Source organism: Miniopterus schreibersii, assembly GCF_964146895.1.
Source record: "Miniopterus schreibersii genome assembly, chromosome: 11".
Taxonomy (NCBI): domain Eukaryota; kingdom Metazoa; phylum Chordata; class Mammalia; order Chiroptera; family Miniopteridae; genus Miniopterus; species Miniopterus schreibersii.
The window spans coordinates 25,313,666-25,336,952 of NC_138111.1; the positions used below are offsets into that span (position 1 = coordinate 25,313,666).

At 49.6% G+C, this 23,287-nt stretch overlaps 1 protein-coding gene across 1 annotated transcript in view; it reads right to left on the bottom strand.

Annotated features, from left to right (window-relative positions):
- Positions 1-23,287, bottom strand: part of CCDC180 (coiled-coil domain containing 180) — a 46,050-nt gene extending 22,763 nt beyond the window's left edge. The window contains exons 1-21 of the mRNA XM_081151507.1: positions 23,180-23,287; positions 22,631-22,701; positions 22,319-22,409; positions 20,824-21,014; positions 20,148-20,236; positions 18,802-18,905; positions 17,629-17,757; positions 17,423-17,533; positions 17,203-17,298; positions 15,085-15,248; positions 13,632-13,751; positions 12,151-12,230; positions 11,700-11,788; positions 9,807-9,929; positions 8,550-8,723; positions 7,673-7,788; positions 6,445-6,571; positions 4,495-4,534; positions 3,951-4,366; positions 2,478-2,707; positions 1,118-1,293 (exon numbers count right to left, since the gene is read on the bottom strand). Coding sequence (XP_081007633.1) covers positions 1,118-1,293; positions 2,478-2,707; positions 3,951-4,366; positions 4,495-4,534; positions 6,445-6,571; positions 7,673-7,788; positions 8,550-8,723; positions 9,807-9,929; positions 11,700-11,788; positions 12,151-12,230; positions 13,632-13,751; positions 15,085-15,248; positions 17,203-17,298; positions 17,423-17,533; positions 17,629-17,757; positions 18,802-18,905; positions 20,148-20,236; positions 20,824-21,014; positions 22,319-22,387 — 2,644 coding nt within the window. The 5' untranslated portion in view covers positions 22,388-22,409; positions 22,631-22,701; positions 23,180-23,287. The remainder of the gene's footprint in view (positions 1-1,117; positions 1,294-2,477; positions 2,708-3,950; positions 4,367-4,494; positions 4,535-6,444; positions 6,572-7,672; positions 7,789-8,549; positions 8,724-9,806; positions 9,930-11,699; positions 11,789-12,150; positions 12,231-13,631; positions 13,752-15,084; positions 15,249-17,202; positions 17,299-17,422; positions 17,534-17,628; positions 17,758-18,801; positions 18,906-20,147; positions 20,237-20,823; positions 21,015-22,318; positions 22,410-22,630; positions 22,702-23,179) is intronic.

Consider the following 23,287-nt stretch of genomic DNA (forward strand, 5'->3'; position numbering starts at 1 on the left):
TGAGCCTGGATTTCAATGGATTTCTAAGGAATAGTAAAAAGAACCAAGGTTTGATTTAAAAGCTCCATCATGGGCCCTTAGAGCTAGCAGCCAGTACCAGATCATACTATCTGACCTCCCTACTGCCAGGAGTGGTGAAAGTGCTGTGGTCCCAGCTCTGTGAAAAATGAACAGTGTGGCTCTAGGACATTGCTTCTCTGGCCTTGACTTTCACATTGTTCACTGGCCAGGGAGCCAGGGAAGGGGAAGGAAACCAGCCTTCAGAAAGCATCTTTATTTATATTTATAATTAATGCACATTTTTCAGTTGAAGACAATGAGATTCCAAAAGTGAAGCAGGTGTCCTAAGGCCACAAGAACTGGGACTCTAAGCCAGGTTACCTGATTCCACAACCATTTCAGGCAATAGGAGGTTGAGTGGGGTCCTGTGGGGACTGTCTGCAAGCTCTAAAGGTCTATGATGGAGCTTAAAGTGTGACACAAATGAAAACCTAACAGGGGCCATTGAAGGATCCAATTAAAAGTGTGCTCCCCACCCATTAATGGAGCCCTCTGCCTAAGAAAGAAAAGGCTCCTCTTTTTCAGTATCATAAACTATAAGCTGAAATTAATGGCTACCACTTCTGGAGGCTGTGGCTCACAATTCCTCGCTGTATCACTGCCACCAACAATATCCCGTTCTGCAGGTGAGAGACAATCAGTGAAGTCAGGTAACCTGCCCAGAGTCACACAACCACAGTGGTTGAGCCTGATAGCTCTGATTCCTGAGCTACAGGCTTACCTCAAGAGTATCTGCTATGAAGTTGTGTATCTGACATGTCTGAACAGATCTGGGATTCACACAGCTAAAACGGGACAATACTCCTTATTTCAGTATCTAATTCCCTTTTAAAAAAAAAACAAAAAAAAACACTATTAAAAAAAATCTTGATTGAGAATTCTGAGAGGTACCTTTCTGCCAGCCTGAGAGGTGCAAACCCTCACACATATGGTGTGCTAACATCAAGATAAAGGTTGTGTGGTGCAAACTGGGGCAGCTAATGAATGTGGAGCTGTGGTGGCACAACCCCAGGGGTCTGGGGCGGGGCAGGGCAGCCTTCCCAGGCAGGGACTGTACCTGCCCTGAGATTGTGGATGTCCTTTTCAATGCGCTGGGCTCTTGGCTGGTGCAGGTGCAGACGCAGCTCCAGTTCTGAATCCAGCTGATCAATCTTGGTGGCCACAGTGACTCGGGCATTGAGAGTGCATTGGTCAAACCACTTCTCTAAGTGCTCAAAAAAGCCAGCTCGAAGCCTGAGGGAGAGACCAGTGAAGGTCATCCTTGCCAGCAACTGGGAACTGGTTACCAGGTGTATTCCTTTTAAATAATTCACTGAGCTATACACTCATGATTTCCATACTTTTTGGTATCCTGCAACATGCAAATCTAATCATTTAAACACACAACTATTCTTCTGGTTAATTGCAAGTTTGGGTGGCATAGTGTTTGGTTCAGGACTCTAGAATTACAGGGTCTAAATTCATATCATGGATCTAACCACCTCCTATCTCAGAGATCTTATTCAAGTTACTAACTCCCTGAGCTTCAGTTTCTTCATCTGTAAAATGGGCTAATTACTGTACCCCTCTTATAGTTATTGAAAGTATTAAATCCTCTCGATAAACATTAGCTCTTGTGGTGGCCCTTGCTTTCCTTTGTTCTGTGGGCTACGGAGAGGACAGACAAAGGCCTGTGATAGAGGAAGGAGAGGGTGAGGGTCGAGTCAAGAGTCATTTCCAAGGTAGGAAGAGGCTGAGGTAAGGAGAAAGAGTGAAAGGCCTGGCTTTACTCCTTCTATTCCTAAACATGGGAGGTAGGCTAACCAGGTGATCTACAGCTGGTTAGTCCTAACTATGACACTGTAGAGTCAGGAGGGCAGTGGAAATGCTCTCCTGAAGCCAAACGCAAATTTCCACATTTGGTCCAAATTCAAACAGGAAGGCGCAGAAACTTGGGAGTTAGTGGAGGTAAATTCTCAGTGGTAGAATTATGGGTCATTTCTATATTCATCATTGTACTTTTTTCAATTTTCTGCATTAAATGTGTCACATAATCAGAGCCAAATACCATACTGATATACTCACCTCTATGGCTATATCTATAAAATATATTTTTAAAGTAAGAAACCCTAAGATTACCAATGGGCCATGATCTAGATCCTGAAAACATCTTGCAGAGAAAACACTGACTTAGGTACCAGGTCCAAGACAGCAAGGCATCTTGGGACATGTGGAGGGGTCATTCTCACAGGGGTATCTGTGACTGCAGATCATTCCTGGACATTTGCTATTTTTTATTGTGTTTCTCATCTCTACCCTCAGTTACACATTTCCTTTTCCTAGCTGAAATTAGTCCATTTTTTGTTGTTGTTAAAATATTCCACCTTGTAAATAAAATTCAGGACAAGAGAATGAGAATAAAAGGGTTTCCTACTCACTGTTTTTTAATTTCTGAAACTAGTGCGGATGAAATGATCACTTGTTCTAGGAACTTGGCATTGGAAGTGTCATTGATGAGAATGTCAGAAAGGCTGGAATGGGACCTCTCACAATCCTCCTCTTCTTGTTCCAGGGGTAGGAAGACAAAATAAGTGTTCCCACTGGTGACTGTGAAGGACTCCATGTCCTCAGAGGATACAGCCCCCAGACTCTCTTCTTGGGCTTCAGACTAAGCAGAAAACAAGACTTTAGACTTGACATCATCAAACAGACCTGGGGATCCCAACCACAGGTTCCTTGACATCTGAGGTTGTAAACCTGTGAGCTGAACCTTGCCTATAGTTGTTTTTTGGCCCACATAGTGCTTTTAAAATCAGGAGATTACACATATAGTCTAGATTTTGGAATTCTCTTAAAAATCAGAAAATCTAGCAATTCTGAGCCTGCTTCCCACGTGGCATTGTTGGCTGGAGCTGAGTAATGACTGCATAGTTGCTACAGACTGGATGTTGGATGTTCTTTCAAAATTTATATCTCCAATGTGTTGGTATTTGGAAGTGGGCCTTTAGAAGGTGATAAAGTCATGAAGGCAGAGCCCTCATGAATGGGATTAGTGTCCTTATAAAATAGACCCCTTAGAGCTCCCTTGCCCCTTCCACCATGTGAGGACACAGTGAGAATATGCCATCTACGGACCAGAAAGTGGACCTCACCAGACACCGAATCTGCTGGTGCCTTGATCTTGGATTCCCAGCCTTCAGAACTGTGAGAAGAAATTTTCTGTTGTTTATAAGCCACCCAGTCTGGCCTATTCTGTTATAGCAGCTAGAATAGACAAAGCCAATACTCTTTACCACTTGTCACCATTTTACACTTGGCCTCCAGCTCTTTCCTATTACATGCCTGTGGGCATTTGAGTTTGAGATCCCTGCTCAAAAGAAGTTTCATGGGTCAATTTTTCCCACAGCAACACAGGAAGAGTCTTTTGCAATTTCATGATTATGAAACTCAAGCTACTGTTCTGTGAGTTTGAATGTGTTGGACAAGATTTAATAATATGAATGTCACCTCCCTGCACCCTGAGGAGAGCTCTGTCTGCCAACTTGGAGATGGGTCTTTTGTTCTACACAACCAGAAAATAGGAAGAGAGGGGGAACAGGGAGGCTAAGTTGATCTATACAATAAAGAGTTGCTAAGGAAGAGGGGACCGGGGAAGTTTGGGGAAAGCCACCTGACAGCAGAGTGGGTGGCAGGATGGGATGCAAGGACAGGAAGGTGAATTTTAAAAAGCCCTGATGCGAGGTAAGAATTGGATCCCTGTTGACAAAAATAAAAGGTGTGCATGCCTTTGTAATTCTTTACACATACCCCAAGGGGGGCTGTGTTACTGGGGACTCAAGCTTGTGTTGATGACACACGGAGGGCAGGGAGCACACCTTCCCGGCCAAAGCACAAGCCCATTGCCCACCTACCTCAGGTGCAGATGAACTCTCGGGCTCCTCCTCCTCCGCCTTCCTCTCCTTCCTCTCCTCCTCCACTCCCTCCTCTCCACTGTCTTCCTTCTCATTTTCTGGAACCCCCACGTTTTCGGGGTCCAGGGATGACCTCAGGGAGCCGTCTCTTTCAGCTTGCATTTCTTCCGACCCCTGAATGGAGTCCTCTCTGGGCCCCACCGCCTCGCTCAGCACGGATTCTTCCCAGGGGCTCACCACCAGCCCTTCGACTCCCAAGGGCTCCATGTCTTGAAACTGTTCTTCCGTCTCCTCCGCTGGCCAGAGGAAACTCCCGCCTCCGCTGATGCTTTCATCGCTTTCGCTCACTTCCACCTTAGCCCTCTGCTTCCCCCTCCGCTTTCTCATTCTCTCCCGGAACAGCTGTTCATGTTCTTCTGTTGAGGGCCAGCCCACAGCACGAGGAAAGACAGGTTACCCATGTGGCCTGAACTGGGTGCCCGCAGCCCCAAAAATATCCAAGAGTGGAGTCAGGGAGATTAGACTTCACTTGTGAAAGGTTTACCTGGTTCCCTGAGTTTCAGAATGATTTCCCCATCCAAGTTCTGCAAGGAAAAGACGAGGGACACTGAGTGAGCGGTGCGCCTTCCTCCAGGGCCCCACTTCTAAGGGCATCTCTTTTAAGTAAAAGGACCTGCTCTCCCCACCCCCAACATCTAATGCAGGCATTTCACTGGGGTCATCAGTGTGTTCTCAACTCAGGGAATCAGTTTTACTTAATCCCAAGCAGACTAGCAAACTCTTTCATCACACAGTACGCGTTATAGAATCAAATCTCATTCTGAGACATTTTGTTGTTGTTAATCCTCACTTGAGGATATTTTTTCCATTGATTTTGAGAGAGAGTGGGAGGGAGGGAGGGAGGGAAGGAGGGAGGGAGGAGAGAGAGAGAAACATCAATGTGAAAGAGACACATCAATTGGTTGCTTCCCACATGCGCCCCAACCAGGGCGGGGAATGGAACCTGCAACCCTTCAGTGTGTGGGCTGATGCTATAACCACTGAGCCACATGAGCTAGGGCCTGCCACAGCTTTGGTAGTGATCTAGGGCAAAGAGCCAGAAAGTATAAACGGAAGGATTCAAACAACGGGGCAGATATATGCTGCACCCGATTCGTGCTGGGTTCAGAAACATACCAAATAAACATGACTTACAAACCTGGGAGCCCTCTGATTAACGCTACCAATCCCTCAGATGAAATTATAGATACGGCGTGCCATGGGTAACAGTGTGGGCTGTGGAGTTTGCAGGTCTGGATTTGAGTCCCAGCTCCTTACAAGTTGGGTCAACTTGAGGAAGCCCCTTAAGCCCTGTGGGGCTCAGTGTCCTCCCTTGTGACATGGAGACCAAGACAATGCCTATCCTTTAAGTCAGGCAACCAGACTGATCCCAAAGGGCAGATGGTGAGCTCACCCTCCTTGAGCTTCAGCTTCACCTCACCCCAGGTACCACAGGGAGCATTCATGAGTATTGGAACAGTGATCCCTGCCTACAGGAGGGATTCTCTGAGCGGCCAGGGACCCCAGGTATACAGGAAAGCCTTGGCCAGGTTCAACGTCAACCACACATATTTTCAGCTCTAGTCATGCAGAACTCTGCTGGGTGTGTGGGAAAGAGCCAACCTCTGGGAGAGTCAGAGCAGGACATTCCAGGTATTCATGCATTTCCCCAGGAGTATTCACTGTGTCTGAATCATGCGCAAGACCCTGGGCTGAAGGCACTCCAAGTCAAATAAAAGTTAGTAAGGCGCACGTGCCCTTCAAGAAACACCTTCAATAGGTGCTCTGAACTCCTGTATTTGACAGCAACCCATGTACAAGCACTCAGAGAGAGGAGAGGTAAGGGGTGAGGAAGGTGATGCGGGGGTCAGGCTCAGTGGGTGGGGTGCTTGTCACGGGTAGTGGACTGGAAGCATGGGTGGGTTCGGGATGTGTGCAGGCAGGCAGACGCCAGCAGAGGAGCAGGATGAGGAAGGGCAGGGGGCGGGGCAGGGGCACATGCCGGCAGAGTGAAGAGTTAGCCCAAGCAGGGACAGTCAAGGTGGGAACCAGACATGGGGCCTCTGGGGTCACCTAGAGGCTGTGGGCTGGATCCGGTAGGGGCTGCAGAGTTGGCGAGGGCCTTGTGAGCAGGACAGTAGGTCAGAGCTGCATTTTCAGAGGGTTATGTAGCAGTGGTGGGTTGGATGAATGAACTCAAAGAATCGTCAAATTAGCCTTTTTATTATAACTCCACTCAGGCCTGGAGGCCTGAGTTCTGAGCCCTTCAACCTCTTTTAATCTGAGAAAGAGGTGGTTTCTTTTAGAAATACTTTCGGCTTTTTACTCCTTGATGCAATGACATAGTTTCTAACTCAACACAGGTTAGGGGAGGTGTTCAGAGTTGAAGCAAATCAGAACTAGAAATCCTTTGCTTCTGGGTGAGTGGCTGGGTTTTTTGTATCCCTCTCTGTACCTGTTCAAAGATTTCACGAACATGGAAGTGTCGGCTGAGACTGGAGCTGTAGGAGTTGAGTTCTTTCAGTATGATTGCTGAATACTCCATCACTTCTTTTGTCAAGAGGCCATGAAAATATTCATACCTGGGAGGTAGGTGGGTGAGACCATCATCTAAGAAGGGCTTGGTTGAGTGTAGGAGACCCCGGCCAAAAGCCAAGCCCGTGACCCCATGGAGGTGGGCTGGAATTTGGCATTTAGCTCTGCACAGAGCTGCTGTGTAGGTTTCTTTTTACAATAGTCCTTGGTCTTTTGGCTATTTTTCTGATCATACAAGGAATACACACTCTTTGTAGAACGTTTAGGAAAAAAACACCAGAGCGTTCTCTGCTTGTTGTAACATGGGTTCCCACTTCCTGCCCACTGTCTTAACCCTGACCTTGAACTTCACCTACATTATCCCATCGAACTTTCTAATGCCCCAAGATCCAGACTTTTACCGCTTCCAAGTAAGAAGACAGAGGCTCAGGGGGTTACTTATTTGCCTCAAGATATACTTCTGAATCTAAGTACTACAAGCAATCGCCGTGCTATTCCTTTTCTGCGAATTATTCTCATGGAATTCGTTGTACAAAGGCACAAAGATACAAGAGGGTTCACTGAGTCGTTTTTAACATTGAAAAACTGGAACAAATCTTAAAAAACAAATCAATTGGGAGATGGTTAAATTATTGTGAAGCAACCATATTAATGAATGTTACATGGTAATTTAAAAACAAAAATGTATCTATAGTTATAACACTTTGCGCAGTATGATCCAACCTTATTAACAAAAAACTATATATGTGAAGATATCCACATATATACACGCCCATAAAAGCAAGGAGTTGGATAGGAATAAGTGGAATTTTTCTACATGTTTGTATTGGTTAACTTTTTTTTTTCTTTAACAAAGAGCATGTATGTTTTAAAATTTTAAAGGAAGGAGTGGGCCCATGCTCTTGACTTTTAAACTAAGGGCCTTGAAACCTCCTTCCATTAACTTTTCAGATCAAAGTTCTCCCTTGAAGTTTCTGCATTGACTGAGAGCAGAGCTGCAAAGGACCACAACATTCTCCAAAGCTGGAGGCAACATTTTAATCTTGAGTTTGTTGGGCACACTCCTGGGCTCCAAAGCAGGCAGCCTCTGACCTTGAATGTGAATTCCAGGTCATTCCCTTCTGTCTTTCGGGGTCTGGTTTGCCTACCTGCTTTTCATATTCTTCAGAAAATCTTTGGCCTTTTCCAGGTGAGAATTCAGTGTTTTTTCACTGCTTTGCTGCCTCAGTTGGTCCAACAGCTCATCAAGGTGAGCCTCCTGGGTCTGGAAATAGGAGGAAGCAGACGGGAGTTACCAGAGCTTGCAGAGTGTAAGTGACATGCAGAGACCCTGCCACTGGAACTGAGGTCCAAGTGCCCAGGGCAGGCCCAGGACTCTCTTTTCTACAGAAAGGGCACTGCTCCAGGCCTTGGGGCTCTTCTCTCTGCCTGGCATGTCCTTCTCTGTCCACTTTACATCCCTGGAGACTCAGCTCAGATGGGACTCCTCAGGGACACGTCCTTCACACTCACCTAGCCTGGCCTGTCCTACCTTCCTGTAGCTCCTGCTCCTCTCTTTCACCAGTTGTACTTAAAATCAGATGCTGAGCAGACCCCCTCCACTCCCTAGACTGTGCGAAGGCAGGTAGGGCGGGAGCCAGCTCACTGCCAGAAGTAGACGCTCCATTCCCTCAGTCTGTCTGTCTCTCCTGCACACTCTCTTACAGACACCTTCGGATCCAGGGACCCACTGCACAGCCCAGACCTCACTCAGGTAAATTCTTTTACTTCCATCTAGTCCCATGACCAAGGTGAGTCTCAATTTCCCCATTGGCTTAAGTTTGATAGCTAGTTTGAGGTTTTACATTTGGGATTAATTTTTGTTGATGGTGTGAAGTATGGGTCAAAGTTGTTGTTTTTTCCTTTTTTATCTGAATGCTGGCTGAGTTCACAGGCCACCAGGCAGAGCCATCGGGCAGCTGACAATCTGGGCACGGCCCTTCCCTCCTCTCCCGTGGGGGCTCCCCTGGGTGCCGGGAGCCACACCTGGTTCTCCAGGTTGTGCTTCTGGCACTGCTGGTGCATCCGCTTCTCAAGCTCCAGCTCCTGCACAGACAGCATGCCCTGATGTGCCTCCCACAGCTGCACAGCATCCTGGAAGTAGCTGAAGAGGTCCAAGCTCTGCCACTCTGCCCGCTTCGCCAGGGCCTCAAAGGATTTCTGCAGTGGCAGGAACCAGAGAAGGGGCCCTGAGTGCCAACTGCCCCACGGTGAGGAGGAAGGCCTCACTCATGGGGCTCACTCTCAGAACAGTAGAGGACTCATGTCTCCAAGGACTGGCCATTACTGCCAGGGCACTGTCCCTCGAGGTCATCTTCTGGGCCTTGGTTCATGGCCCTCCCTCCCCTCCACTGGGACAGCATTTCCAGTCTGCCCAAGGTCATATCCTTGGTCTGGCTGACCCTGAAGTCTCATGTCTAGACCTGTCCCATGTCCACTGAAGTCACTGACAGGAAGAAGATGGAGTTTGGGGCCTAGTCATCCAGATGGCTGCAACCATCTCAGCCTAGGGCATCTTTCCTTCTGTGGAGCTCCCTGACTCTCAGCAGCAGAGCCAACACCACACTCTGCTGTTAAATCCTCACCTCTCCCCCTTAAAAAAAACATGTGTGTCTTATGCTCTCATGAGTGTTAGGGGTCAGCAACCTTGGCCTGTGGGCTAACTGTGGCCCTCCATCCTCTCTTGAGTGGCCTTGGGAGCTAAGCACAGAGTTTATATTTTTTAATGGCTGGGAAAAAATAAAAAGAAGATATTTAATGATGTGACTATTATATGAAATTCAAATTTCAAGGCCACAAGACAATTGTATTGAAACACAGACGCACCCATTTGTTTCTACATTGCCTTGGGCTGCTTTCGTGTGACAAGAGCAGAGTGAGAATTTGTTACAGAGACCGGATAGCCCACAGAAGCTATCTGGTCCCTTATAGAAGTTTGTGGACCCCACTCCAGATTCTAAGCATCATGGGGCAGGAGCTTGTGGCTCCCGTGGCCCTTCGGCACCCAGACTGAGCAAGGGCTCAGGAAGCAGTCACTGCCCGAGACTGTTTCTGTGGAGTCCTGTGCAGTGCGGCGCCACCGGGTGGCTGGGGGGTCAGGAGGGAGAGCCTGGAGCGCTCGGTGCAGAGAGCCTGCTCTGAGGGGTGGGCCACGAGGAGGGAAATGGACTCAAGCCCTTGGAATCCCGTCATTCTCACAGCCCAGGGCCCCGGGTGAACCCATCCTGGTCCTCAGCTACGCACATCCAAGGACTCCAGCTCCTCCTCCACCTTGCTCTGGAGCACTCCCACCATCTGGAAGAAGGACGGGCTCACTACGCTCTCTGCCTCCTCCTCGGTGAAGGCTTTCCAGTCCAGCAGCTGCTTCTAGAGGGGACAAGGCAGAGCCTGGTGTAGGGCTGGTGGGGGCTTCACCTTGGAGCCTGGTCCTGGCCCCTTGAGATCTGCCTCCCATCCATCCCTGAGGACCTCAGGGGAAACCCTCATAGCAGTGGAGATAGTCCGTCTTTGTGGTCTGCCCACCATGTCCAGGTGCTGTGTGCTGCTCTCCTTGTCTCACTGAACCCCCCGGAGGTGTTTTCATTAGCCCCATTTTGACAGATGAGGAAGCTGAGGCTCAGAGAAGTGAAGAAACTTGCTGGAAGCACACACTTGGCATGTGGCGGGGCCAGAATCTGAACTCTGACTGTCCTACTGCAGACCTTACAGGCAAAACCCACCCTCATGCAAGGCCTCAGTGCTGCTGCATGTCAGACAGGGCTCCCCTTTCCTGTAACTGAATTATGCCAACTGGAAAATGGGCTCTCTAAATTAATAAGGCCTTGGTTTATGCATAAAATCTAAAATAAACAAACCTTCCCCAAATTAAAACTTTGTCTGCAGTTGAATATTTCCAATGCTGCTGAATAGGAATCCCGGGTGTCCTCTGACAGGCTTAATACACTCTTGGGGTATGTGCTGACTTCAGCATTTATCCCCCACATGTGCTAAGCAAGTGCAGTGAGAATGGGCACAGGCATCAGGGAAAAGGGGCCATTGGGCTCCGGGCTCCAGGGGAAGTCCTAGGCAGCAGCAGCGTAGGGGAGGGGAGTGCCAGAGGCAGGGATCTCAGAAGACACAAGGTTTACCTCCCTTCTCTCCCTCCAGGCTTTACTTCTGAGGTTTGATGGCCCTAAAAGCTACTGGGAGGCATGTGGCTGTCCCTAAGGCCACAAAGCAAATGGGCAGAGCCCTATGGGCTTGGGCAGCCCCTGGGCCTTTCACACACTTGGTCTTCTCCTTTCCACATGGGGCAGGTGACACCTACTCTGCAAAATCTTGTAGGATTCAATGACAGTGTGTGCAAGTGTGTGGCACAGCCCATAGAAAATAGCACCTGGACTGTGCATCACACTGTAAAGCGCTCAGCTCTCCTCAGAGTCCTGGTGGCTGAGCAAAAGCTGGACTGACACATGAGGGGTGGAGTAGCAGGAGCTTCTTGGGGGCAGCAGGTGGGGCCCTCAGAGCCCGAGGACCCCTACCGCCACGGCCAGCAGGTTAGACCATCTTCAAAATGATTGGGCTTTTTTTGTTTTTTTCATCTAAACAATTTTACTGAGGAGGCAGGGAGAGGGCATTTTGACAAAATATTCCTTGTCCCCCAGAAAACCAGGCATTGTCACTGAAGGGGCTTATGGGCGAACTCACTGGCTCACCCTCTGACAGAGGTGGGCAGGGTGAAGAGAGAAGTTGAGTGTGATGGCAGTGATGGCACTGTTCATAAAAGTGAAGCGCTGGAAGCAACCCCCATGATAGGCCCTCTGCTGAATCAATAATGTCAACTGCTGTGATGCAGTGTCAAGGTGAAGCCTGAGATGCTCAGAGCATGCATAACTTTGTCTGTAAGATCAGGGAAGTCTTCCTGGAGGTGGTCATTCATGTTGGGCTACAATCTGAGGGGTAGGTGGGAATAACTGGGGAGGGTAGGGTCCAGGCAGAGGGAAGAGCTTCAGCATACCCATAGCCAGTGAAGGCCTGGGGCATGTGAGGAAGGAAAGCAGGGGATCCAGAATAGAGAGAGGCAGGGGTGGGCCAGAAAGGGGACATGAGGCCGAGCCCTGTGTTCCTCTCCTGAGGCCCGCCGGGAGGGACACCCACCTTGCACTTCTGCACGTGCGCCAGGCACTCCTGCCAGGTCTTCTCATATTGTAAGCGGAGCTGCATCATACAGTCCATGTGGTAGGTGTCTCCATGGGCAGAAACAATACATGTCAGCTGCTCTTCCAGAAGGAAGAGGGGAGAGAGAAGGAGGACTTTCCCCTTCACTAAGGGAAGCGTCTTCTCCCCAGTACAGTGCCTAAGGACCACCAATCTCATCAAAAGCCTCCTCGCTATCCTGGCCAGGCAAGGTCTTGGTGATCCGATATGAACCCTCAGAACTTACGCTTCCTTCCACCCCCATCCCGTTCCCCCCAGGAGGGACTTGCCACCCACTCCTGAGTTTATAAGAAACTCTCAGATAAATGACCAACAGGCTGAAGCTGCTATGAAGCTACTACTTGAAGAGACTTCTGGAGAGACCCAAGGGAAATCTGCAAACCTCACTCACCAAGGCACTTATTCAGGGAGTAAATGGAAGAATACCATTCATCCAGTTGAGCTTTGCTGTAATTGGGGGGCAGAAGGTCACTGGGGAAAGAAGAAAGGACAAGTAAGCCACGCCTGAGCAGAACGTTCACTTATGGAAATAGGTAGCATCTGCAGGGAGCGTGCCCTGAGTACTGTCTGTGAAAATACCGAAGAAACAAAATGACTTGATGGGGGTTTCCTGGTGCCAAGAACGCACCTCGTGAGAAGGTAATTCACATTACCGAGTCTGTTACTTAAAAAATAAAACTGAATTTCCTAATGCGAAAAAACAAACAGCTTACATCATTTGACCAAGGAAGCCACTTCGAGGAACCTAATCTGAGATCATATAAAATGCATACAAAGTTATGTATTAAGACAGTTGCTTAACATTACCGTTTATAAACACAAAAAGTCACAATCTTCATATCCAATAATAAGGAATTGTTTAAGTAAAGGACAGTGAATCCTTTTGTGAAGTCATTAAAAAAGTGTGACAGGTTGAAAAATGGCCAAATATCATTAGCTCCTCCCATGAAGAGGTGGAGTCTATTTCTTCACCCCTGGATCTGGACTTCGCCAATGGGACATTAGCAAACAGGACACAGCAGAGTCTGGGAAAAGCCTTGAGAATTTCCCTGCCCTCTCTTGTTGCATAGAAATCTTGTACCAGTGTGACCATGCCTATGAGTCTGTATGTGGAGCGGGAAGTAACAGCCGAGGGGGAGGCTGTGTGGGGCTCTCATTGTCATTTATATCCTAGGAGAACTTAGGCTCGGTGGTGGGGAGACCAGAACCCGAGCCTCAGGGTTACCAGGATGGGAGGGACCAAGGAAGACATTGTCTCCAGCTTGCAGGACCACACAGGCTCCAACCTGCTGCTGAGAGTGGATGCTACAGGTTTCCCAGACATAGGCTTCCAGGGTCTAGAACATTCAGTGTGCTTCCTGCCAAACAGCTTATTATGGAATTAGAGCTGGGTGGACCCGGGTCTGAGGCAGGTGTCCACAGTCTCTAACAGGTCCCCTGTCTGTTAGCAGCAGTCTCCTCACTGACCTCCTGGCCTCCAGCCTCAGACCCCTCTAACTCACCCTCCAAACTGCAAAGCTAATGGAGCCACTCTGCTCCCCACTGCCCTCAGGAAAAAGTCCAACCCCTTACCCTGGCCCCTCCCTCCTCTCACTGTCCCCCCACTTCACTCCTTGCCATTGACTCCTTCCAAGCTCTTTGGCACAGTTACATTAAATCTCCTCCTACAGCAAATGTATCATGTTCACTGTTGTCACTGGGGCTGGAATACCTTAGAATGTGGGCCCAGGAGGCCAGCCCAGGCCCCGAGAACCAGGAGATGATGGCCTAGTCTGGAGGATGCCTCAGGAGACAGGTCAGTGCTAAGGACTATGCCTGCCTCCCCTGTGGACCCCCAGAGGCACCCCTCCCCAGGGACCTGTCCTGCTGTACCAGATGGTGTAGAGATGACTCAGCCGCTTTCCCTGCAGGGTTTCCTGGTTCTTCAGCATGCTCTCCAGCTCCTTCTTCACAGCTGGCGGAGACTGGATCCTCTCACTGGCCATAAACTCACTGGGTGTCCGGACACATTGGCACCGTGGAGAAAGGGGGGGCAAGGTGGATGGGACAGAGGGATGAGACCCATGGTAAGAACATTCAGAACCCCAGGACCTTTACACCTCTTCCAACCCCTTCGTCTGACCTTGGGCCTCTGGTACACTGAGGGGAGGGAAGGAGTGGAGGAGAAAACCAAGGGACTGACAGTGAGGCTCTGGCGCTAAGAACACCGGACCAGCAGGCACAGATCTGGGTGAGGATCCTGGCCGCTACCTGCCAGCTCTGTGACTGTGGGCAAGTCACTACCCCCCACTCTGAATCTCAATTTAATCTTCTGTAATGGAGCCGATGATGGTAAAAACCCAAGAAGATACTGCAAGCAAAGGTCTTAGCACCGTGCCTGGCTCACAGGAAATGGCCAGTAATGTCAGCTCCTGCCATCACTGTGGATGATTATGGACATTTGTTAACAAGCTCCCAGGCCCAGAGCAGACTTTTCATGGAGTGTCTTGCTGACCATCACTGACACCCTATCACCGGTCCACACGGTGCCTGCTTTGCATAAGGAGAGAAAGGCTCCGAATGTTCAAGTGTTAGATGAAGGTCACAGGGAAAGTACAGGCGGAGCCAGGTCTCAGCACACTTTCCTTCACCCTCGGGGTCAGGCTCTAATGCTCCCTGTCTAGGAATGTGGATGTACAGACCAGCCACCCACCCCCCGACCTGCAGCACACATGAACAGGCTCTCTTTGGTGTCCTCAGACATCTTGGCCCAATGAATTCCTTTCTTAGCAGAAGACCCCCTTTCTTGTTGGCCAAAAGGTCTGGGACCCTTGTGTCAGTATTAACAAAAATGCCACCCAGATGAGGAAGTGTGGAGATGGGCCTTCATCTCACCTTCCCTCCCGTGGGTGAAATTTGCCACCAGAGGGTGAGATGGACCAAAGCCTTAGGGACAGCCATTCTTTTTGGCCCAGTAACACAGGGCTATGTGTAAGAGTAAAGAGTGGAAATTGGGTAGATAGCCAGACTAACATTTCCAAACAGTTTGTGCTGCTTTCAGAAAATGCTCCTGAAGATAGGAAGATACAAATCTACATATGCAACATGGTCTGAAAGGGCCTGGGAGAAAATACACCAAACATCAGCTGTGCTCCCCACTGCGGTAAGGGACTCGTGGTGATTTTAAAGTTCTTCTTTACTTTTCTATTTTAACTTTTAAAAAAATGAGCACATATTACTTTTACCACCAGAAAAACAACAGCATTTTAAAGCAACGGCAAAAAGGCAGGGAGAATGCCACCTGTTGCCCATGCCAGCCGGCCGGGTGAGCTGGGCAGCCACTGACCTCAGATTCTGCACCAGGGCTTCCTTCTTGAGAACCTTCCAGGCATCGAGCAGGCACTGCCAGCGGCGGCGGCTCTCCAGCTCCTGCTTCAGTGTCGCCTCCATCAGATTGACAAACAGCTGCGCGATGGCCCTCCGGTTGCCCAGAAGGGCCTCGTTTATGACCTGTGGTCAGAGGCAGGCAGGCTCTATATGGGCCAGGGGTTCTCGAAGGTCAGAACAAGGCTCAGTTGGATGGGGGGTGGGAGGCCGGAGGGGGACCAGGCGAGGTGCAGGCTGAGGGCTTGGGGCCCGGTGCAGCCATGTCCAAGCAGGGTGGTGGCAGTATCTGAGGAGTACTGAGGGGTCACTGGGCACTCAAAGCAGCTGCCTGGGGCTCAGTAGCCATGACAGTGACCAAGGTCTTTCCCAAAGGCTTAACCATGCACTGTGACCACGTGAGCTTCAGCCCAGCTCCAAAGCCACCTCCGACAGTTCATTAAGGACATCGATTTTGGTTCACTGGAGTTAAGCATCCAGTGGTCTCAGTGTTTAACTGTTTTTCTTGTGTGTTTTTTAAATAATTTTTTCCCAGAAGTAGAGAGCTTATGCCATCAGGGACTGGCCGCATATGGCTGTGATGAGAACTGGGACCCAATTACCAAAGGAGGCCAGAACTAGAACGTTCTTTGGCAGTCTACCCAGTGGTTCTCTCCTGGGCACCCTTGGCATGGCAGTGGGGAAATTCATTGTGTGGTACTGTTCTGCCATTTCGCATGGCTGCCCCCTTCATTGAGAGCAGCCTCTCCTATTCCCCCAGGGTCTACAGCATCCAAAAATGCCTCCACACGCTTCCTAAAAGCCTCTAGGCACCTCCCTGGGGCAGGGGTGAGAACCTGCCAAGCACAGTGAATGATACTTCCTGTAACACTTGTCATTGGAACCTGAGGTTTGATGCCAGCTGCACTTTCTAGCGTTGGTAAGTATCTCCTGAACCTCCATTTCTGCAGCCATAAGATGAAGATATGTACAGTATAGGGAATTTGTGAAATTAAATGAGATAAATGCACATAGAGCTAGTAGCATATGCCAGTTGTTATAATGAGTAAAATAAACATAGGAAAGTCAGACAGTGAAACAAAACCGGGATGCTACTAACTCTGACTCCCCTAGTGGATCAAATGGGTAAAAGTTAGGAACTCCCGCTTGTCTCAGTGAGAGCTGCCATTGCTGAGCCCTCTGTTATCAGCCTCCCAACAAGTACTGGGGGGTATTACTATCCCCATTTTATGGACAGGGAGTTCCAGGTACAGGGGCTGACTTATTTCAGGAGCTTTCGTGTCTGGGCAGCGAAGAGGGTCATCTGTGCTCACTCCCTAGCCGAGCTTTGTCCAGGACTGCAAGGCACAGACCTGGGCTGGAGGTCATCTGTGATTTGAATGCTGTACTCCCTTCACTATTATCTGGCTGCCCAGCTTTCTGTACAGGGTCTGGAAACCCATGCAGGCAAAAGGCACCTCTGAGTAGCCAAAAGAAGCGTCTTTTCATGCAGCAGAGGAGACAGACATCACTGACTTTGGAGACATCAAGAACAACCTTGAATTTCTTGTGTTTTCTTTTTAATCTGAAAGAAAGCAGCCGGGGGAGGCTGGGGTTGTGGACAGGGAAGCAGTGGGGACAGGCATGGCTCAGCAAAAGGGAATGACAGCCAGCAGGAGGAAGGATAAGAACCACCAGAAAAACTAGACAAACAGAGTAGGCTGGGGTCACTCATGAGGGCACAAACCACCCTGCGACTGACAGCTGTGAGGTGATGCCTCCACAGTGGCCTGTTGTACTGCACATGGTAGCTGAGACGTGGCCCAGTGCGTGCTTGTAAAATCATCGGTGCTCAAAATGACGATGGTGTGTCAGGTAAACTGGGATTAAGATGGCAGGGAAGCATGAAATGTACTTTAGGAAGATTTCTATTGAAAATACTTAACTAAGACTCTGAACCTGAACCTAAGTGGCCAACCTGGGTTACTTGGAAATGCAACCTCTGAGAAGCCATCACTCCTGAGACACCAGGCTCTGAAGCACGCTGGGCTCCTGGCTCCTCCTTCCGTGGGCTGATCCCCTGCACATGAAAACCACTCACCATGGATTCTTTATTTATCAGCCTGTACAAGTCAGGCTGCATGAGGTAGGAAGTTTTCTCTATGATTTCCACATATTTCTTCAACACGTTTTTTAGCTAGAAACGACAAGGTGCCATAGTTAGTGCCTCTCTCTTTTCCTGGAGAACTGAAAGGAAACGGATGGCGCCTCATACACCCCACAAGTGGAAATCACCAAGAGCCCGTCGTGGGCCGACTCACTTTATCTGCCCGGGAGAACTCGAGCGAGTTGAGCGTCTCATCCAGCTCCTTAATCCCCTGCTTCTGGAGCAGGAACTTCTCAGCCACCTGGTCCCACAGCTCCCCCAGGGTCTGCGCCGAGAAGTCTGGGTCAGGCTGGGAAGACCAAGGACAGAGAGGGAAGGAGAAGGACCGGGTGGGGCCACCAGCCCCCGAGGGGGCCCTACTTGGATGTCGTAGTTCTCCAGCTTGTTGTCATTTTCCACCATTTTGAAGAGACAGTTGATATTTTCGTCAAACTCAGCCAGCTTTTTTAGAAGGAGTGCTCCTGGCTCCAAGATGAGAGGTTCCATTTCCTGAAAGAGGCCAGGAGTGTGATGGCCTCGGGGCAGAAGGAAGCCCCCAACCCGTAACGAGGAAGAATCAGCCCTGTCCTGTCTCAAAAATGACAGTCCTTACCTAGGCCGAAAGAGCCAAGGTTCACTAATTGGTTCCCAACTAGAGCACAGGGGCAGCCACCATTCAGGGCAGGCGCCATGGGCCGGACGCCCTGCTCTACGCGGAGCTGAGCGCGTGTCCTCAGACTCTCTGGGACCTCATCACAGCCTGGGAAGTCAGTGCTGGCATTTGGCCAGGCCCACAGTTGGGGCTCAACAAATACTCATTAAAGTAGTGGCCCATAAAGAATTCCAGGTTTAGTTCAGAGGAGACTAAGGCTCAGTCATGTTGTGTGACCAAAGCCACAGTGCTCATGGGTGAAACAGAGCTCCGGTCCAGGTGGGACGTATTGGGAAAGTGGTGAGCTTGCTGGGTGAGCACTTTATGGGTACATTGGGAACAGAGCCAGCTCCTGGAATCCAGGGGAGCGACATGAGTCTAAGAGGACTCAGGAAGAAAGTGGTGACTACAATCTGTGGCTCAGAGAGGGTCTGGAAGAGTCAAGAACGGCCTCATTAGGGAACATTCCGGAACCAGTGTGGTTAGGGGTGAGGTCTCTGGGGAGGGACAGGGAGCCAAGTGAGGGTGGTGCTTAAGGGCCAGGCAGTGCCAGGCTGTCAATGGGAGATCAGGCCATTTGGTTTCCATGAATAGAATTAAGCAGGGAGATCAAAGGCTGGGCTTTGGCTTCAGACCTGGGGCTCAGTTTCCACTTGGTCCCCTCTGTGCCAAGTAGGACAAGACCTCCTGGGCTCAACTGTAAAATGGGAGTAATGACAGAACCTGACATAGGTTATAAAAAGCACTGGTAACGAGCCACTCAAACATAGCTACTATGGTTCTGTCAACACTAAGTGGGCCTCTGAGAACCTGGGAGCTGGGGGAAAGGGGGGTGGGGGCAGTGACAAACCTGCCTTCAGAATGGCCAAGGGACAGAGGGGAGCAAAGGCAAGGATTCTCACCATCCCAATCTGAGTGATCTCCTCCTTAAAATTCTTCAGAGCACTCTCGTAGCTCCTCTTCTTAAAGTCTCCTTGAAGAGTGACGGTGCTGACCCTCTCGGGGACTGGGGGAGAAAACAGAGGTGAGGAGGCCGCCCTCAGGGCTCCAAGGCAAGGGGAGAGCGCCCACCCGGAAAAGGCAGCAAGGCAGCAAGTGCCCTGGTTTAGGAGATGGCTCCTGACACCAGGCCAGCAGGGCGAGGGGCTTAAGGAGAAAGAGAAGAGATGACGGTGATTCCTGAGTGCTACAGGAAATGAAGTCTTGCACATGCAGCTAAATGCTGGAGAAAAGTTCCAAAATGGTGTGTAAAGAATGGGACCATTTATATTTTATAAAAAAATAGTTTGACAGAAGGAAACACATACACAAATAAGAATAAGCAACATTTACATAGCACGTAACATGTGCCAGGTATGGTTCTACATCAATTACTTATTGGTCTTATTATTTTTTTAATCTTCACCTGAGGATATATTTAGGGAGAGGAAAGGAGAGAGGAAGAGAGAGAGAGAGAGAGAGACAGGGAGGAACATCCATGTGAGAAACATCGATTGGTTGCCCCCTGAGCAGGGATCGAACTTGCAGCCTAGGGATGACTCATTGGTCTTATTTTATAAGTGAGGCCACTCGGGCATGGGGATTGAAAAACAAAGGGTCAGTGCTGAGCAGGGATTTGGATGTGGGCCCTCTGCTCTAGGGTCTGCCATCTCACTCGGCTCTGCTGGCCCCTGATCCTATGTAGGAAGCTGGGCACCACGTGACTTCATGGGGGGTGGGGGGCACTCTTGGGAAAAGAAGGGGGGAATTGTAGAGCGGGAGTTTTTACTTTCTGCTTATCTCCTTCCTTTGTTTTTCTATAGTGACATGTATTACTTTTTTAATCATAAAAAAAAAAAAGGGCCTTCATATTGGGATAAAGTCAACTAAGAATGTGGTATGAGGAAAAAAATGTGAATTGAGAAATTTTCTTGTGAAATCACAGTAAAGCAAACATCACCCTTTACCAACTAGTTTTCATCAGTAAATCCTGACAATGCAGCCAGTGCCTTCCTCCTCTGCCAGCTCCAGGCATTGGGAGAAGGCCCAGGGAGAAGGCCCAGGGAGAAGGTTGAGGGGAGAAGGCCCGGGGAGAAGGTTGAGGGGAGAAGGCCCGGGGAGAAGGTTGAGGGGAGAAGGCCCAGGAAAAGACTGAGCGAGAGCTCCACACAATGGGGGCGCCAGGCGCTTCTGTATTAGAGCTCCCAGGAGACCCCTAAGGGCTCTCTGGGGCCCCTGCCAGGCTGTCCCCTGCCGATGAGAGGCTCACCGATGGTGTCCGTGAGGCCCCGGACTTCTCGGGCAGCGATGGCGCTCTCACTCTCCTGAGACTTTTCCTTCTTGGTTCTTTTCTTTTCCCTGAGGCAGAAGCAGAAAAGAACAATAAAACCCCAACCCCTCACCCTCAGGGCAGCTCTGGCACATGAGGGAAGCTCTAGAGGGACCCTACACATTGCCCACTGATTTCAAGCTGCCCAGAGGCCGTGCCAGTCTCCCAGCAAACTGCCCGGGCATCTCCTGCCAGTGGACACCATGGATCCTAGGACCAAGCCTCAGAGCCTTGTCCCATGCTTCCCCCTCCCTCATCCTCCGGTCTCAGCTGAGGCCCCTCCTCAGAGAGCTTTTGGGACTCCTGTCCCACCATCCCATCCTCTGTGTCAGGGCCTTCCCACCTTTGGGGAGACCCCAGCTTATTTATTTACTGGAGAGGCCTCAAATTCCAGGAGGGTGGGATCCCCATGCCCACTGTCTGGCCCTCAGCACTCAAACAGTAATTATGAGGGGCGGGGGGGAGAAAAGGAGAAGCAAACAGTTCTGCAAAGTAGGTATTACCTCCCTGCGCCTTCATTCTTACTGCCCCTCATCTTGTGTGAGCTCTTTTGGAGTTTTTGAAGGCTCCGATGCACCCCCAGTGTGCGGGCGTGCGGCCTGGACTGCGGACCTACCTGTAGAGAACAGGGTTTTCCGTGACCCAGTCATTGGGCAGGCCTTGCATCCACTTGCGCTGTCGAGGAGACAGCATCTCCCCTTCAGGAATATCCACCTTCTTCATCAAGGGCTTTCTACCATCCTTCGGGGGCATGGGACACTCCGCATCCTGCTTCCTGGAGGCCAGCAGGGCGTGGACCAGCTGCACCTGAATCCGCAGAAGATCCAGTTGGGGGGGAAGGGTCAGAGCACAGACTTCCCAGCACCCTCAGGCTGACTGTGCAGTCTTAGAAGACCCAGTGGGAACCTGCCAGCAGGAAGGCACTTTGCAGGCCTTCAACCCCAGGTAGGGGATACCTCACACAGAGGGTTCTCCACTCCCTATAACAGCCATTCAGCCACTTCCAGGAAGACATCTCTTAAGAAATTTTAATGAACACCAAGATGCTCATCCCAGCAGTTTTTATAATCACAAGGAACTGGAAAAATGGAACTGTCCAATACTCCCTAGTTGAGGGGACATCATAGGTCCCTTCAATGGAATGTTAGGCATTTATTAAAAATGAGACTTAGAAAGAATTTTTTGTGACATAGGGAAATGCTTATGATGTGATATGCCATAAAACATATCAATTAAAAGCATAAATTAAAAATTATAACTGGAATTATACAGCATGATCTCCACATTTTAAATGCATAGAAAAATGACCAAACATTCTGGTCAGGAAAGCTCTCTGAAATGCATAGAAAATATGACAAACATTAAGAATGTTGTACTGCTTCCAGGGAGCAGGGTTATGTGAGTAAGGATCATTTGTGTCTTTGGTCTCTATCCTTTCACAATTTCCAAACCTTACATAGAGAACATTTTTTTAGGGTTCAAAGTAGGAATGCAAATCCCTTTTAAATAAGCAGCACAGAACTTCAAAGGAAGTGTTCAAGTTGTGTATTTCTTTTAAGATATCATTTTGTGCGTTTTTTATAGATGACGAGGCAATTCCAACACCTATGTGGTTGTCAAGAGGGTGTTATTTTAATGCATTACAGGAAGCCCTAGATCAACGAGGCAGCCGTTAAATGTCACGAAGTGCATGAATGCCCACTGACATGGGAAAAGTCTGTGAGATGCTGTTAACAGGGAAAATCAGGTTTTAAAACACTAGTATAGAATCAATCTTAGTTTTTAAATAGAAAAATTAGAAATGCTTTTATGCATAGGAAAAAAAAAGACCCAGGGCACCCAATGGTTCATTATGGCTATTTCTGAGGAATTTAAAGCTTTTAATTTAAATTTTCTAATTTACAAAATAGACATTCTAATTTTATATTCTTATATTTTAAGAATAAGAATTATTTTTAAAATTAAAGCAATTTTCCAAGCCCTTATTTCATTGGATTCCCAAGCAAGGAAGGCTTCAGAGGGAGGGAAGTTTGGAGGGGAGGAAAGGAATGTTTGGGGAACAGAGGAAAGTTTGGGGAGCAGGAAGAGGGGGGACAAAAGGACAGGCCTACCTCAGCCTCGAAGATCTGCTGGTACACTTTCCCGCTGGGAACCTGGGACACCTTCCCCACTGAAGACATCTTGGCCACTAGCTGGACGTCCCTGGGGGGAAGCAGATGTCCAAGAATCACGTCTGGGGTTTGCTCTCATTAAGGCCTGAGGTTGAGAGATAGACGTCCCCACCCCATCCCAAGGACAAGTTCTCTCCAGAGGACATGACCTCACAGATGAGGCGGGACTGGGAGGAAGCATGGGCCCCTCTCCAGCCTCAGCGTTTTTTAAACAAAAAGAAGGGAGGGGGGCGAAGCAGCAGAAAGATAAACCTCAGTCAACAAATGAGCTGGCAGGGAAGGCTGGCTCTCCCAGTCGCGCAGGACGCAAATCCCAGCGGAACCTTGGGGTGAAGAATAATAAATTGTTGTTATTTTTGTTGTTATTAAATTTGTTGTTAAATTGTTGTTATTGTTTTTTTATTGTTATTATTTTTGTTTTATTTTTGATAATTGTTTTATGATTCACTCTCCCAAGCTCTTTTGGGAAAAGTCAACGCGCCCAAGGTGTCAACTGAGATTTCAACCCGACCTTGAACCCCACACCTGGCGCTGAACACAGCCTACCCTCCCCCCCCCCCGCTTCCCCCCAGTCCCCCCCGCCCCCCCCAGTGGACACAGGGAGGGGGAAGTCCAGGGAGGGGGCAGCCGGACTCTGGCCCGGCTAATTAGGTGCCTGCGGTGTGCGGGGAAGACCCAGCAGCCCCGCTCAAGCCCCAAGCGCCCCCTCCCCCAGCCCCCGACGGGAGGGGCAGCCCCTGGACACCCCTCCTGGACCCCGCCGAGGGGAGAGAGGCCCAGAGCCCGGGGGCGCGACCTCACCTCAACTTCAGAAAGCACCGCTCAAGTCCCCCGGGGCCACAGGACACACTCTGTCTCCAAGGCGACGGGGAGAGCGCGAGTCCCGGGGCCCCGCCCTCCCCGCCTCTC